General features: G+C 33.5%; 1 protein-coding gene across 1 annotated transcript; it reads right to left on the reverse strand.

Annotated features, from left to right (window-relative positions):
* Positions 1-13,137: 13,137 nt before the first annotated feature.
* On the reverse strand, positions 13,138-15,625 carry LOC139849208 (serine/threonine-protein phosphatase PP1 isozyme 9). The gene is made up of 4 exons (XM_071838871.1): positions 15,407-15,625; positions 13,855-14,414; positions 13,528-13,722; positions 13,138-13,155 (listed from the first exon to the last, which is right to left on the reverse strand). Exons 1-4 carry the CDS (start codon positions 15,600-15,602, stop codon positions 13,138-13,140), a joined length of 969 nt encoding a protein of 322 aa, XP_071694972.1. The 5' UTR covers positions 15,603-15,625.
* Between the last annotated feature and the right edge of the window lie 1,497 nt (positions 15,626-17,122).

Here is a 17,122-nt window from a genome sequence, read left to right on the forward strand (position 1 = left end):
GGATTTTTATCTTCGGAACCAATTGATCTTCCAAATTTCATGCGTGGCAAAGACTCAAGAGTGACATTATTTCCAGCTTTTGGAATTTCAATTCGAGCTGGAGCTTTTACTGTTATTATATATGATTTAGTCACTCTTTTTGTATATTTAAATGCATCACGTAATTAATTTGCAAGTTCTTGCATATGCAACATTTTTGAACTTTTGTTTCGCATTCTTTTATGCGAGTTCTATATACCTTAATTGATGTTCACATCATGAAGCATCTTTTTCTTTATTTTTCATGAAGCATCTTTTTCTTTATTTTTCATTTCTCCCCCTAATTTAAGGAACAATGTTTCATTAAAGTGACAATCAGCAAAACGTGCTGTAAAAACATCACCCGTCATGGGTTCAATATATCTTATAATTGAAGATGTTTTATATTCAATATATATATCCCCATCCTCCTTTGAGAAACCATTTTAGGTTGTGCAACTAGAGCATACACTGCACAATCAAATAGGAAATATTTGGCTCTCGGCCAAAATCAAGTTGTATGGAAGAATATTTATGGGTCACACTTTGTCTAATGTGAAATAATATCACAGCATGTAAATTTGCATGTCCCCATATAAATTTTGAGAGTTCTGTACTCATTTTCAATACTCTAGTTATTAGCTGCAAGCATTTAATTATTGATTCAGCTAAACCAATTTTGTATGTACATGAGTAATAGGATGTTCAAAAACAATCCCTATAGAAATATAATAATCGTTAAATGCTTGATATGTTAACTCATCAGCATTATCAATTTGCACCCTTTTAATGGTGTAATCATAAAAATGTGCTCTTAATTTAATAATTTTTGCAAGAAGCTATGAAAATGCCATTTTACGGCTTGATAATAGACAAACATGAGACCATCTACCAAATGCGTCTATCAGAACATGAAATGTCTAAATGGTCAACATGGTAGATGAATTTATTCACATATCTCACCTTGAATTCTTTCAAGAAACATTTGTGATTCCTTTTCACAATATACTTTTCATTAATCACCATATGTGCTTTTCATTAATCAACATATGTACTTTTTCATTAATCACCATATGTGCTTTTTCATTAATCACCATATGTGCTTTTCATTAATTAACATATGCGCTTTTCATTAATATATCCTTTTCTCCATATGCGCTTTTAATCATATGCGCAGAGCTTTTAATCATATGCGCTTTTCATCATATGCGCTGCGCTTTTCATCATATGCGCTGCTCTTTTCATCATATGCGCTGCGCTTTTCATCAATGCGTTGCGCTTTTCATCATATGCGCTGCGCTTTTCATCATATGCGCTTTTCATCATATGCGCTTTTAATCATATGCGTCGCGCTTTTCATCATATGTGCTTTTCATAATCATCATATGTGCTTTTCATCATATGTGCATTTCATCATATATGCTTTTCATTAATCACCATATGTGCTTCTGGTACATTTATATATGTATAATGTAAACCACGACTAAGCCTTGGTAGTTTTTTTTTCAACCGCATGATTCTTGTCGGTGATGCATAGATATTTCTCATTTTCTGTTATCATTTACTGATAATCATATCCATTATGATATATATCAGAGAAACTTAATCAATTTCTCTTTGATTTTGAGAGAAAACAAAGCATTATTTATCAAAAAATTTGTACCATCTAATAACATGAATTTTGTTGGGTTTTAACAAGTTTCATAATACTTAAATCATTTTAAGAAACAAATTAAAGCGGAAGCATGTAAGTATTATCATTTTAAACTTGTAAATCTTTAACCAATTAAAGTTAAAACCCAATTAGGATTAAGTTATGAAACATGCTTACAAACTACAAGCAAGTAAAGAGATTATACCTACTCCAAGCTAGGTAATGAATGTAGAAGATGATGACGATGAATGGAGCTTCAAAATGATGAAACCTCAAGTAGTTATACCCCAAGCTAACCACTAACACCTTTGCTTTTAGTTAGGATTTAATTGTAACACTTGAATGAACTTGCAAAAAAGATTTTGAACCCTTCTTTGCCCCTAAAAGCTCACGGCAGCATCAGCATAGGAGAGCAAAAAAAAATGCAGTTTTTGATGTGTTTATTTGTGTACTAGCATGTGTATGTTTTGTTCCAAGAGCCTAGACACATGTATATGGAATTATGGAAAGCATGGTCAAGGAATCTTGGTCATAAGCATGTGTACTTCAACTCCAAGGCCACTACCATCTTACTTATAAAAAATTAATTTTATAAAAGTATTAGTTTTATAAAACCATTTTTTTATAAACCTCCATATATGGATATATATTTATATACATTTTATATAAAACCAAATTATATAAAATGTTACATAAATTTATTAATTATTTAACCTATAAATAATTAAATCCATAATATATAAATTATTCCATAATTTATATATATACACACACATCAAGTAATATTTCAGAAAACCATTTTTCTTCAAGTTCAAGTGTCGCGTATTTAATCAATGATCCAATCGTTAAGAATAAATACGTATAAGGTGTCGATAAGCTTGTTATTGGGTATGACCCGACTTGGATCAAAACATATTAGCCACGTTAATTTAATATGTCTCTCGGGCATATGAAATACTTTCAATCTCCCACTTGCACGAGAAACATAAGAAATTAATGCAAGTGACGGATACCACCTAACGACCGTCCATCACCCCCAATATGTTATGACTTTGTGCCATTCAATAACATCATCTTTTTCGAGTTCCCATCTCGAATATGAATAGGTGAATCTTTTCATTATAACTTTTCGTCCTAGATGTCATGTTAAACCCAAGAGACACAGAATGATCACTTTCTTTTAGATTTAACTTTATCAGGCCTTAGACATCTGACTCTCAATGAATAAGAGGGACAAATTCCATCTTGACTACATACGTCCTAAATATGTACCTTGCATTATGCCTGAGTTCTTCCTTGTGAACTACCATATTTCAGAATAGCGAAAGAAAGACTCAAGGAATGATACTTGGTAAGTATCCGAACCCAATATGTATCTCAGGTCAGAGGATACAATGATATTCACCTTTACTCAAGATTACATGTGATCCATTTAGTAAATCTTGAGAGCGGGTCTTCCAATATTTGTATCCCACAAATATCTATGAACCTTGGTTGCAACCTTGCCCCACATTCATCCCGTGAATGTATACCAATCCAAGTTCATAATAGTCTAAACCTCACACTTGTTCCCACAAATGCGATCGACTACGGAATTTAGAATAATTACTTATTCATGGATAAAATATGCAAAATAGGAACTTGACTCAAGATAAATTAATACCATAATTATATTAATGAGTTTGAACAATTTCGTTCCGATATAATACTTAAAACAGATCATGACCAATCACTAGAATATCGAAGCCCTAATGCACAAACATGTCCAGTATGTTTTGCTCCATGTAAGAGCTTCGTGAGAGGATCCGCTATATTAAGATCTGTGTGAACTTTGTGAATACATGTCTTTCCCTTTTCAACTTCATCTTTTATGTAGTTGAATCTCCGCTCAATGTGACGGGTCTTTTGGTGAGCACGAGGTTCTTTGATTTGAGCAATCGCACCCTCGTTGTCACAAAAGATCTCAAGAGGATCCTGAATGGAAGGGACTACTCCTAAGTCGTCGATGAATTTCTTCATCCATGCAGCTTCCTGAGCTGCCAATGATGCGGCGATGTACTCCGACTCTGTAGTGGATAAAGCAACAACATCCTGTTTTGAACTCTTCCAAGAGACCGCACCTCCATTTAACGTGAAGACATAACCAGATTGTGATCGAGAATCATCTCGATCAGTTTGGAAACTCGCATCTACGTAACCTTTTACAGCGAGTTCCTCCTCACCAGACCCATATATCAGAAACATATCCTTAGTCCTCCTAAGGTATTTCAATATACTTTTGACAGCAATCCAATGACTGTTTTCTGGGTTATTCTGGTATCTACTTGTCAGGCTAAGAGCGCATGACACATCCGGTCTAGTGCATATCATTGCATACATGATTGACCCAATGGCAGACGCATATGGGACTTTCTTCATTCTCTCTTGTTCATCTTTCGTGGTGGGGCACTGAGATGAACTGAGAAGTGTTCCCTTTTGAATAGGTACCAAACCTTTCTTAGAGTTCTCCATCTTGAACCTTTTCAAGATCTTTTCAATGTATGCACTTTGATTCAAACCTATCAGTTTCTTGGATCTATCCCTGTAGATCCCAATCCCCAAAATGTATTGTGCTTCTCCAAGATCCTTAATAGAGAAGCATTTACTTAGCCAAGTTTTAACACCTTCCATTGCCGGAATATCATTTCCAAATAACAATATATCATCCACATATAGTACAAGGAACATGATAGTGCTCCCACTAGCTTTCTTGTATACACAAGCTTCATCACCATTTTTAATGAAGCCAAATTTCTTGGCCTCCTCATTAAAACGATGATTCCACATTCTAGATGCTTGTTTCAATCCGTAGATTGACTTCTTTAACTTGCATACCTTTTTAGGATATTTCGGATCCACAAAACCTTCAGGCTGAACCATATAGACATCTTCCTCAAGATGTCCATTTAGGAAAGCGGTCTTGACATCCATCTGCCATATTTCATAATCATAATGAGCAGCAATGGCAAGTAATATCCTAATAGACTTTAGCATTGCCACAGGCGAAAAAGTTTCATCATAGTCAACCCCTTGAGTTTGAGTGAAACCTTTTGCTACAAGTCTAGCTTTATATGTATCCAAGTTTCCATGTATGTCGGTTTTCATTTTGAAAAGCCATTTACAATCAACTAGCCTAGAGCCAGGAGGTTGCGCAACAAGTTCCCAAACTTGGTTGTCATACATGGATTGCATCTCAGCGTTCATGGCTTCCTGCCATTTATCTTTATCAATCCTTGATAAAGTATCTTGGTAGTTGGTTGGTTCATCCAAATCAACCACATAGAAACCATCCATGAGAAACCCATATCTCTCAGGAGGATTACTAATTCTACCAAATCTGCGAACGTCTTGTGTATTTTGATCATCCATTTGATCACTCTCAACATTTTCATGTTGAGTACTAGTGTCAACCAATTGTGTATCATCTACTTGATCTTGAACCTCTTCAATATCTATCTTCCTTTCACCATCACCTTCCATTAGGAACTTAGTTTCAAGGAATTCAGCCTTCCGAGCAAGAAATACATTCTGCTCGGATGAATCATATAAATAATATCCCATATCATCCTTGGGATATCCTATGAAGATACACTTCGTGGATCGAGCATTCAACTTATTAGGGACGTAACGCTTAGGATAAGCTTCACATCCCCATACCTTTAAGTATGATAGAGATGGAGGTTTTCCAAACCACATCTCATGAGGAGTTCGTTCCACTTGCTTGGTTGGGGCCATATTTAGAATACGAGCCGCGGAGCATAGACAATAACCCCAAAATGATAGAGGCAACGAGCTTCTAGCCATCATAGATCGAACCATATCCATTAGGGTTCGGTTCCTCCTTTCGGAAACTCCATTAAGTTGGGGTGTTCCAGGAGGAGTAAGCTGCGAGATAATCCCACAACTTTTAAGATGATCTTGGAAAGCATCGCTTAGGTATTCACCTCCTCTATCGGTACGAAGTACCTTGATTGTCTTGTTGAGTTGATTTTGTACTTCGTTTTGATATTCTTTGAACGCTTCAAAAGTTTCGTCCTTGTGCCTTAATAAATAGACATATCCGAAACGACTAAAGTCGTCAATGAAAGTAACGAAGTACCTTTCACCATTACTAGTTATGGGCTTAAAGGGTCCACATACATCCGAATGTATTAATCCCAATAAGTCCTTAGCCCTTTCATAGGTCCCTTTGAAAGGTGTTTTAGTCATTTTGCCTTGTAAACAAGATTCACATACATCAAACGAGTCTAGTTCATTTGATTTCAAAAGGCCATTCTTTTGAAGTGTATGCATTCGATTCTTGTTTATGCGACCAAGGCGACAATGCCATAAGTAGGAATCACTCAAATCCCTTTTGAGTTTCTTGGTGTTTGCATGGTATATTGAGCTATTGTATGATGTGTCATCATGAACCAATTCATAAATACCATTCGAAGGCGAAGCCTTAAAATAGAACACATTATCTAAAGAAACATGGATATCATCATTAATGAAATTAAGATTAAAACCATATTGTTTCAAACGGGATACAGAAATAATGTTTCGAGATAAATCGGGTGCATACAAAACATTTTTCAAAATAAGCTCCAAACCACTTGGAAGCTTTAAAACAAAGTCTCCTTGAGCTTTCACTTGCACCCTTGCTCCATTTCCCATGAAGAGACTTGTTGTTCCCGCATCTTGATCACTTCTTTTGGACCCCTGCAATGAATTGAAAATATGAGTTCCACATCCTGTGTCTAATACCCATGTATTAGAAGAAGTAATACTAAGCTTAATGTATACCATATATACATTACCTGAGGTTTACCCTGCATCCCTCTTTTCCTTCAACTCCTTAAGGTAGACCGGGCAGTTGCATTTCCAGTGACCCATTTCATCGCAACCGAAGCACGGATCTTCCTTGGGGTTAGCTTTACCGGCAACCTTTTGCTTCTTGTTGTTGTTGGTTGGGGTAACCATCTTCCCCTTTGCCTTGCCCTTGCCTTGGTAGGCGGGTCCTTTCCTCTTAGCCGCCTTCAGCTTAGAAGTGTTATTGTTTTTGGACCCGCCTTCATTGATCGTAAACACGGGTGAATCCCTTTTACACATGCTTGCTTCTGCCGTCTTAAGCATGGCATGTAATTCGCCAATGCTTTTATCCCAACCATTCATATTTAATTCATTACAAATGTGTCAAACCTTTTCGACAATGAGTTGAGAATGAGGTCCGTGGCTAATTCATTAGACACGTTGCAATTTATACGGTTCGCTCGATCAATAAGGCTTTTCATCTTAAGGACATAAGATGAAACAGATTGGGAGTCGTCCATCCGACATACATGAAGCGCTCAAACCGTTTCGAAGTGCTCGACACGAGCTTGTTGAAGGAACATCTCCTTCAACTATGTGATCATGTCATATGCACTATGATGCTCAAAATCCTTTTGGAGTTCGGGTATCATAGTCCCATGCATGAGGCAAGAAACTTGCAACGAATCGGTGCAATATTTCTCCCAATAAGCCATGCCTTCCGTATCATCCTCGTCCGGTTGATCGGGAATGGGGTCTTCCAACACATACGCCCTGTCCTCTAGTTTGAGGACAATTCTTAGATTGCGGAACCAATCCATGAAGTTCGTATGGTTGAGTTTTTCCTTTTCGAGGATTGACCTCAACGATAGGTTGTTAAAGTTTATTGGTGCGTTGGGAATGTTGTTGTTATTGGCGGCCATCTACAAAATTTAACAAAGTTGTTTAAGTATCAATTTTAATTTAACAATCAATACCCTTTAAATCCAATTGATATTTATTAAATTTTAGAATCCAACGGTAAACCAAATTTCGGTTAGGTGACCTTTATCCCGTCATTTGATTTAGCTAGGTAGTCATTATATGACAATTGCAATCCTTTTGCAATTTCTAAGTTATGGGATCATGCAATACTTTTGCATGGCATATTTATCCCATCAACGCCTATTTGTTCCTCATGCTTCGGTGACCCTAAGTTCATGATTCCCAAATCAAGTCGTCCTACTTGTGCTAACGTGTAAATTCAACATACAAGTGGTTAGGTGACCTTTATCCCACAAGTGTGCAAAATTCACCTCAATCATATTAGTTTGCTCATAACGGTTAGGTGACCTTTATCCCATTATGAGTTTCCTAATATTTTTAAGTGTTGCACAAAAGGATGGCGTTTAACTTGTTTACCTTGTTAATTAAGGGATTTTAAGTTTTCTTTAATTCTAGTTTGAGAAAACATTTATGCCATACACCAACATGCATTTAGTGTATGGTTTATTTGAAAATCCATTTTTCATGTTGTGTAATATAAACCATTTTATATATGTGATTCAATAACCATTTATTATAATCCTTTTAGTTTTCTTAATAACCATTTATTAATGTCCTTTTGCCATTTTTAATTTAACCAATTAAATCGTCGTTTTGCATGTCATTAATAATGTCTAATTTAACCAATTAAATTGTCATTTTGCTTGTTGTTAACTTATGATTAACTTGTAGTAACCAAACATACAAACACAATATACAAGCATACATGCAAAACAAATATGTTCACAATCAAGCCAATTTAGTGAACATTTGTTTAGCTGAAAACAAATGCCACCGGTAAAGGGTTATAACATAAAGTAGGAGATTTCAAATCTCCCACTTAATCTTGCATCTTCCTTGTCTTCATCTTGCATCTTCATTTTTACAAAAAATATATCCTAATACATTTTTCTAAAAAATGAAAATACAACCTAATCTATTTTACATACCAAATATAAAATAAATTACATAACCAAAATAATAAAATTACAAACCAGATTGAATGAATATTACAATCACATGAATGAATTAATATTACATACCAAATGAATTATTAATAATCATCCAAACATGCAACCATACAATCAAAAGGTCAAGGCTTGATTGTGAACTTCATCATACAACAAATATGACCAAAATGGAAGAGCCCAAAACCCATTTTGGGACTCAAACAATTCGGCCTAAATAGCATACCCACCCAAACCCATTAATTTTTGCATTTTTCTTTCATGCATGTACATAAAATGCAAAAATATAGTGGGTATAATAAATCATCTCGAAGCATATTCCATCAACTTCGGCTCTAGATACTATTGTTGGGTTTTAACAAGTTTCATAATACTTAAAACATTTTAAGAAACAAATTAAAGCGGAAGCATGTAAGTATTATCATTTTAAACTTGTAAATCTTTAACCAATTAAAGTTAAAACCCAATTAGGATCAAGTTATGAAACATGCTTACAAACTACAAGCAAGTAAAGAGATTATACCTACTCCAAGCTAGGTAATGAATGTAGAAGATGATGACGATGAATGGAGCTTCAAAATGATGAAACCTCAAGTAGTTATACCCCAAGCTAACCACCAACACCTTTGCTTTTAGTTAGGATTTAATTGTAACACTTGAATGAACTTGCAAAAAAAGATTTTGAACCCTTCTTTGCCCCTAAAAGCTCACGGCAGCAGTAGCATAGGAGAGCAAAAAAAAAATGCAGTTTTTGATGTGTTTATTTGCGTACTAGCATGTGTATGTTTTGTTCCAAGAGCCTAGACACATGTATATGGAATTATGGAAAGCATGGTCAAGGAATCTTGGTCATAAGCATGTGTACTTCAACTCCAAGGCCACTACCATCTTACTTATAAAATTAATTTTTTATAAACCTCCATATATGGATATATATTTATATACATTTTATATAAAACCAAATTATATAAAATGTTACATAAATTTATTAATTATTTAACCTATAAATAATTAAATCCATAATATATAAATTATTCCATAATTTATATATATATATATATATATATATATATATATATATATATATATATATATATATATATATATATATATATATATATATATATATACACACACATCAAGTAATATTTCAGAAAACCATTTTTCTTCAAGTTCAAGTGTCGCGTATTTAATCAATGATCCAATCGTTAAGAATAAATACGTATAAGGTGTCGATAAGCTTGTTATTGGGTATGACCCGACTTGGATCAAAACATATTAGCCACGTTAATTTAATATGTCTCTCGGGCATACGAAATACTTTCAAATTTTGCCTTTCTTTTTATTAGGTTCGCGGGACCTGATATGGTATTAATAATTCTTTCAGTTGATTTCAAATTAATGAAATATTTCTTAGATTTGATTATAGTGTGTGTGTTACCACTATCTGCAATACATAGGTCTCTATCATCTAATTTATATTGTATTTCAGCAAGATTTAAACTTCAAATAAGATAAGTAAATAATGAGTAAATATTTCATCAAGATAATCAAATTTTATTAGCTGCAAACAAGTTACAATCCGCACTACATAAATGATAACACCTAATAAACATATATTTGGATGGAGTTTTAGTTGTATTAGTTAACCTCTATTATTTGCATATTTTTTTTTTAATAACGGTTACGGAGTACTATATAAGACTTAATAACATACATGGTCTTTATTTTCCAACTATATAAACTTCAGTCCTTTGAAGCATATATATATAGAGTTAGTTTCTAATCTAGACACCGTAGTTAAATGGTTATCTAGGTAATAAATAGCCAATCAAAGATCTAAAGTTCTTAGACTAGAATACTAGTATATCTAGCAAGGAGGATTTTATGTTTTAAATGGAGTAACATAATATTTGTAGATTGTGGATCACACTAGAATATATTAAAATATATCTACTCCTACTTAGTACAACAAAATTAATTAAGACTATTTAGTAGATTAAGAGTGCACATATAAATCTAGACATTTTAGATAATTCAGTTTATTTAAGTCTAAGCTCGCTAAGGGTTTACTTGGTTTTTAAAAGATTCATTTGTTATTTTTTATTTTATAGTTTTCTTTTATTTTTTTTATTATTTTTTTTTTTACTTTTCACCAATTGAAATAATGTGTTTGTTTCTTTCCTTTTTTTTTACTCCATCAATTTAATGATGTCACTTGTCTACTTTTCACACCTAAAATTTTGATAAAATTATAACCATTTCACTTGTCCACTTGCTCAAAAATCTTTATATATATTATATCCCTATGTATCATTTAATTTAATCATTCTTCAAAGTACAAGTCAATAGTGCACAAGGTATAAGGAAACAAAGCACCCAAATTCTGTAAAACATCACCTACTATTTTAACCTCAAATTATATATATATATATATATATATATATATATATATATATATATATATATATATATATATATAAATCCGCATGCTTTCCTTTTGGTATTATCATTATCATTATCACATACATATACATAACATATACAGTAGTAAATATATATAAATATAAGAGATATAAACATAATCTAGATAGTTCCACTTTCTCCCATTATTAATCATCCACTAATTTTTTCAGGCCGCATGTGAACGATTTAAACTAGTATAGCAGGCCACATGTTCCCACAAACTTTTTTTTTTTTTAAATAAGAAAACATGACAAATGATTTCATCATCATTGTCCCCTTTTATTAATCTCACTCTTTCCATATTTTATTTATTTATTTAAAGTTAATGCAACGTGTTGCTTTCGGTTAATAGTGAAAAAGGATTCCACTAATAAAAAGAAGTCCACTAATTACGGAATATGAGGTCTTGTAATCATTCATATGAAGTATTAATATAGAGTTGATATGAAGTAGCAAGTTCACAACATAATACTGTAAATTGTGCTATGTCTCATTTCATCTCTATTTTCCATATTATTTTTTTTTTAATTCAAAGTAGTTAATTTGTACTGTAATCTATATAGCACGGGTGTTTTAAATTCAAGTTTCAAGAATATAATGGATATGCATATGTTTGTAAGTTATATCTATTTTATTACTCTTATGTCTCGTAGCTAAATTTATATTATGTTCATCTAGTCAAAATGTTAGTACTCCAAATTGTCAAAGTTCAATATCCTAGATATTCAATTTTAACATTATATTAACCGACAATTCTAGCCAAATTAAATCAGTCATCTATCAAAAAAAAAAAATCTTCATTCTCAAAACCATAACCGATCGTCTTTTCAAGCAACTCATATTTTAATCAAAAATTATTTCTCTTTTACTGTACGACCATTCCTTATCGTTCTTGATCTAAACAAGATAGCTTGTGGTCGTAAAGATTTGGTTTTCTTGTTGATTAATTAAGTCAAAGAAATGTAAATTAGATAAAAACAACAACGTTTTGGAATACCTGATGAGTATAACTCACATCGGAGGTTTCAAGATCTTCCGGCGGTTTCAGCGGCGGACGGCGGGAATCTTGAGAGGTGAAAGTGGTGGTTAGGTAAGTGGAAAAATCACCTTAATTATACAGAGTTCTTCGTGCTGATAACGTGTTATGATTTAATATTGTATATGGCATATATCTTACTAATATGAAGGAAGATAGAAGAGATTAAATTCTTATTCAAGAATGGTGTACCTACTGATTACAATCAATAACATACTTATAGTACAATAATTCACTGTGCAGTTAGGTGGAACAGTAATATTCGTGATCCACCAAATATGTTGATTCACCAAATTTTACTTTATCAAAAGTGTCGGCCACGACACTTGACTTATAACAAGGTGATCTAAATGCATAATTTTCACTTATATTGTCAATTAACAATCATGGACTATCAATTTGATCAATGAAGTAGGTCACTCTCTATCAACCAAACTTTATGCCTTGTGTCCCCTGGCGCTCAATTTATACCAACTCTACGCCAGATTCTGACCTCAAAGGCCAATTGTAATAATCAATTTACAAGCTGATAAGCAGATCAACAGGGAGCCAACAAATCATCAAATTTAAACTAATTGAAAAGGTCAAACATCTGGATCTCGAGGCGGTACATGTCAACAACACACAAATCATCTCTAAAATAAAGATGAAAATCATAATTGATATACATCTATTGACTTTTAACGGCAAAAAGAAAAAAAATGGCACACTCTGCAACTGAAAGGGTATCTGATTACGTTCATCCACACAAGGTCTATATTAGTTCTAGATTGCTGATGTTACTCATTCGATCCTCCAAAACACAAATTTGAGATGGGACCTTCCAGCAATTATCAAACTTGGTTCTCTCCTAATAAGCGCATACTCTGTTAGGCTTATCCCGTATTGGATGGCTGTTCAAAATGCAATAAGAAGAGAGACTAGGTTAAAAATTTGACGTGATCTATAAAGGATAAATACGCAAAATAATACGACATCAAGATTTAAAATTATGATTACTTTGTTTAAAGATTAAGATACTCAATTCGGCGAGATAAAAGAAACTGAAATTCAGACTTAAGAATGATTTATATGCATTCGTGCACAAACATAAATGCATATTAGAAGTGTGCAGATTCAAACACATTTATGAAGTGATCATTTTAGGCTGATATGCTTACCTATAATAAGCCAAACAGGTAAAATCAAATAGCCATAAAGGGGGTCCAAGTCACCCAAGGTGTATTTTTAACGCACAAAGAATATAAATTAGATGCTTAGAAAACTATACGCAACCCATTTTGACCCATTACAACACCCACCCATTTTGATGTGGATACATGGATGTAATATTTAGCCGCTTGACATTCCATACTTAAAAATGGTAATATTAAGTAACTGAAAAGGAAATTGTCAATTTATCTTAAGCAATATATCCGATGTCAACATCAATAAATATTGATGTGGTGGAAAAGGAAAACGTATTCACCATCATGTAGTATAGAAAAGAAAACAGCTCGAAATAGGACAATAAGGACTTGACTCACTCATACCTTTTTAAGAGGCGCCCTAGAAGTGCCCGCTTTTTGCACATTATCAAGTGGCTTCAATATCTCGAACGAACACACTAATGATTTATCAACACTCAATAGTGCACCCGCATTGTCAAACTCTCCACCATAGTTTGGAGCCGAAAATATCGTTACAAGTCGTCTTTTCGCAAAAAACTCATAGCCATCTTCCACCACCTGTATTTCACAAAGACATACTTCATTAATGCGTTCTAACAAACATCCCTAACACCTTCAATGAGGTATGCAGGCAGAATTTTAGTACATTCAAATTACCCCCCAGAGGCAAGTGACAATAATTAGGGTTACCTGATGACCTCTGCAAATAAGGTCCAGATTATTCTTTTTTATAAATTCATAAACTACATCTGCTCCAAAAGTAGACGAAACACCTCGATCACTATCTGACCAGCCTTCTGATGCAGGAGAAGGATCAGACCACAACAAATCACACAGAAGCCCATTATCAGGGATTTCGGTAGGCCTCTCAATTTGTTGTATTTGACTTAAATTCTCAAGCTCAGGTGAAAGTCCCCCATGCATGCAAAGGATCTTATCATCAACTAATGCAGCAATAGGCAAACAATTAAAGCATTCTGTGAATATCTTCCAAAGACGAACGTTAAACCTCCTTTTACATTCATCATAGAATCCATAAACACGGTTGATTTTGGGATCTTCATGGTTTCCTCTCAAAAGAAACACTTTATCAGGATACCTTATCTTGTAAGCAAGCAATAAACATATTGTTTCCAAACTTTGCTTGCCTCGATCAACATAATCACCAAGAAAAAGGTAATTTGCAGTGGGAGGATAACCACCATATTCAAAGAGCCTCAATAAATCTTGATATTGTCCATGTATATCACCTGTCACAAAGAGTAAGCATACAAAATTTATCAATCAAACATAAAAGAACAAATCTGATCAGAGATATTGAAATTTCCTTACATAAACTATTAGCAAATTAGTTTCTAATTCATCAGATCCTATAGATAAGAATTTTACACAATCTAGAACGCCACAAAAGAAAGATACAAACTCTACAAGGTTACGATACAACCGTTACGAAACTTTATGCACCGTAAACTGTAAAATTCACACATTTACAGAAGTTCAGTTGAGAAACACATCTCAACTCAAATCTAAAGATTTTTTTTTTTTTTTTTTTTTTTTTTTTGACAGCGATTGCGATCACCCGAGGGGGACTAAACCACCCGTTGCGATCATCTCTCGTTTCGACTATGCCGATGCAGCGATAAAAACCCCGCCCCCATCGCTGCCCGGGAGGAAACCTTGAAACCGATCCAAGGGCACGGCCAATTAAAACCCCCTCCCCTTTACCCCCAAACGATATGGGAAAAGTGCCATGGGTGGATACTTCATGGCAGGGATGAAATTGTGTTTTTAATACGTAGCCAACGGGGGTCGAACTCCTGACCCCCTAAAGGAGGCAGGCCGCCACCAACCGCTGGACCACATCACAACTTCTAAATCTAAAGAAATTTTGCACTAGAATCCTGATTATTAACTTAACAACCCCTTAAACTCAATAAATTGAAATTAATTAACCATAAACACCTAAACTCAATAACTCAAACACATGTTCAAACATAATCATCATCAATAAAAATTAGATAAATCAAAATAACGAACATATATCAAGTGAACAAAATTTTGTACCACAGATCCTGATTATGAACAAACAAGCCCTAGAAATTCAGATATTGTTTTAACTCAATTAAACAAACGGTATTCTCCGATCAATTCAATAAAAAATTTAATTAATAATGAAAATCACAATAATAATTACATAAATTAAATAATAAACATTAAGTAATTGAAAAAAAAAAAATGATACCGCAAATTCGAATTGGAGCTTGAAGATGAAGGAGAACAGGTTGAGAAAGGAATATTTGTCTAGCGTTGATACAGAGCTGACGAATTTCAGATTCCGATAATTGAACCTGTTTTCCTCCTTTGCCTTCCAACAATCTCCTGATTATATCTTCTAGTACCTTTTTTTCCATCATATTTTCAACTTTCAGCATATTCATTCATACAAGTTACATATTATTATATTTATTATATAATATCTATAAATAAATAAGTGAAAATATGAATATGTATCGATCAGCAAGCTTTGTTAGAAAAATTGTAAATGAATTTGAATTAGAACTGTATCAAAATCAAAATAAAATAAATAATAAATAAAGATTAAAGATACAGTAGATAAGAATAGGTAGGATTGAAAATGAATGGGAAGAGTTGGGAGAGGTGGTGTTGGTGAAAGCGATGATTATGTCATCATGCGTGCTCTCCTCGTTTTCTATTTTCCAATTTCCAGTTTAATCGTTTAATGTAAAAAAGTATGTCTGGCAAACGGGTCAGGTTGAGTTGGTTTGCGTAACGGGTCAAAATGGTTTTGAGTTAAAATGGGTCATAGGTCAAATGGGTCAATTTTTAAACATGTCAAAATAGTTCAGGTTGGGTCGGTTTGGGTAACGGGTCGAAACGGGTCACAGGTCATTTGGGTCAAACGGGTTACATCACTTTTTTTTACATTTATTACATTATTTTAGTTATTATTATTTATTAAATATACATAATAAATTATATAAACATGAATGCTTTATAAATTTTTGAGGAATGAAACTTTTTATGCTCGACCCGTTTGACCCATTCACAAAACCCATTAGACCTATTTCTATTTATTGATTTTTGAGTATTGATACCCATTAGACCCATTCATTCATTTTTTGTATAGGACTCAATAGGTTGGAGAGAAACCCATTTGAATTTTTTTTTAAGTTTTGATTTACATTGTTAGGCCTAATTTTTCTCAAGACCCAATTGACCCGAAAGCTTAACCCATTTGACCCGAATTTGAGTGTTTGGGTCTCAATTGTCAGGTATAGTAAAAAGGTAAAAGACATAAGTAGTAAAAATATTCACTGTATTTTTATATTTTTTGTTAATTTTTTTTTTAAAAGCCAAATAACTTTTGGGGTAAAGGGGTATACCCGGTAAATATATAAATAATATATGGATGATACAACGGAGAAAAAACCGGCAATAGGGACATGACCCTAAGCCGAAACGACCAAAGAACCCAACAAACAACCAACCCGCTAATTAAAACAAAATTACACAGGAACATAAAAACAATAAACACAAATTATGGAACTTTCTAGTCAGCTTTCATCTCTTGCACTTGCCTTGAGTTCTTCCATTTAATAGACATGATTTTCATCCTAACCGTGGAATAAATATCTTTAAACACTTGGTCACACGATTTAATCTTCTTGTTATTAAGAATTAAAAACAAGAATACATTGGATAGGCTTTTAAAAGCCCAATATACTTCACGAGAATACACATACATTTAGGCCTATAGAATTGCAAAAAAGAAAATAAAAAGAGAAAGCTCGAAGTATGAACAGAATATGAGTTGTAGGAGAAAAAGCTTTCATCCATCAATCTCTACAAATGATAGAACAAGTTGAGAAACAAGCTGGGATAAAGATCAAGATACAGTGCTGAGAATCCAGCGACAAAGCGTCCAAATCTAACCCAC

This window comes from Rutidosis leptorrhynchoides, chromosome 1 (genome assembly GCF_046630445.1).
Source record: "Rutidosis leptorrhynchoides isolate AG116_Rl617_1_P2 chromosome 1, CSIRO_AGI_Rlap_v1, whole genome shotgun sequence".
Lineage (NCBI taxonomy): Eukaryota > Viridiplantae > Streptophyta > Magnoliopsida > Asterales > Asteraceae > Rutidosis > Rutidosis leptorrhynchoides.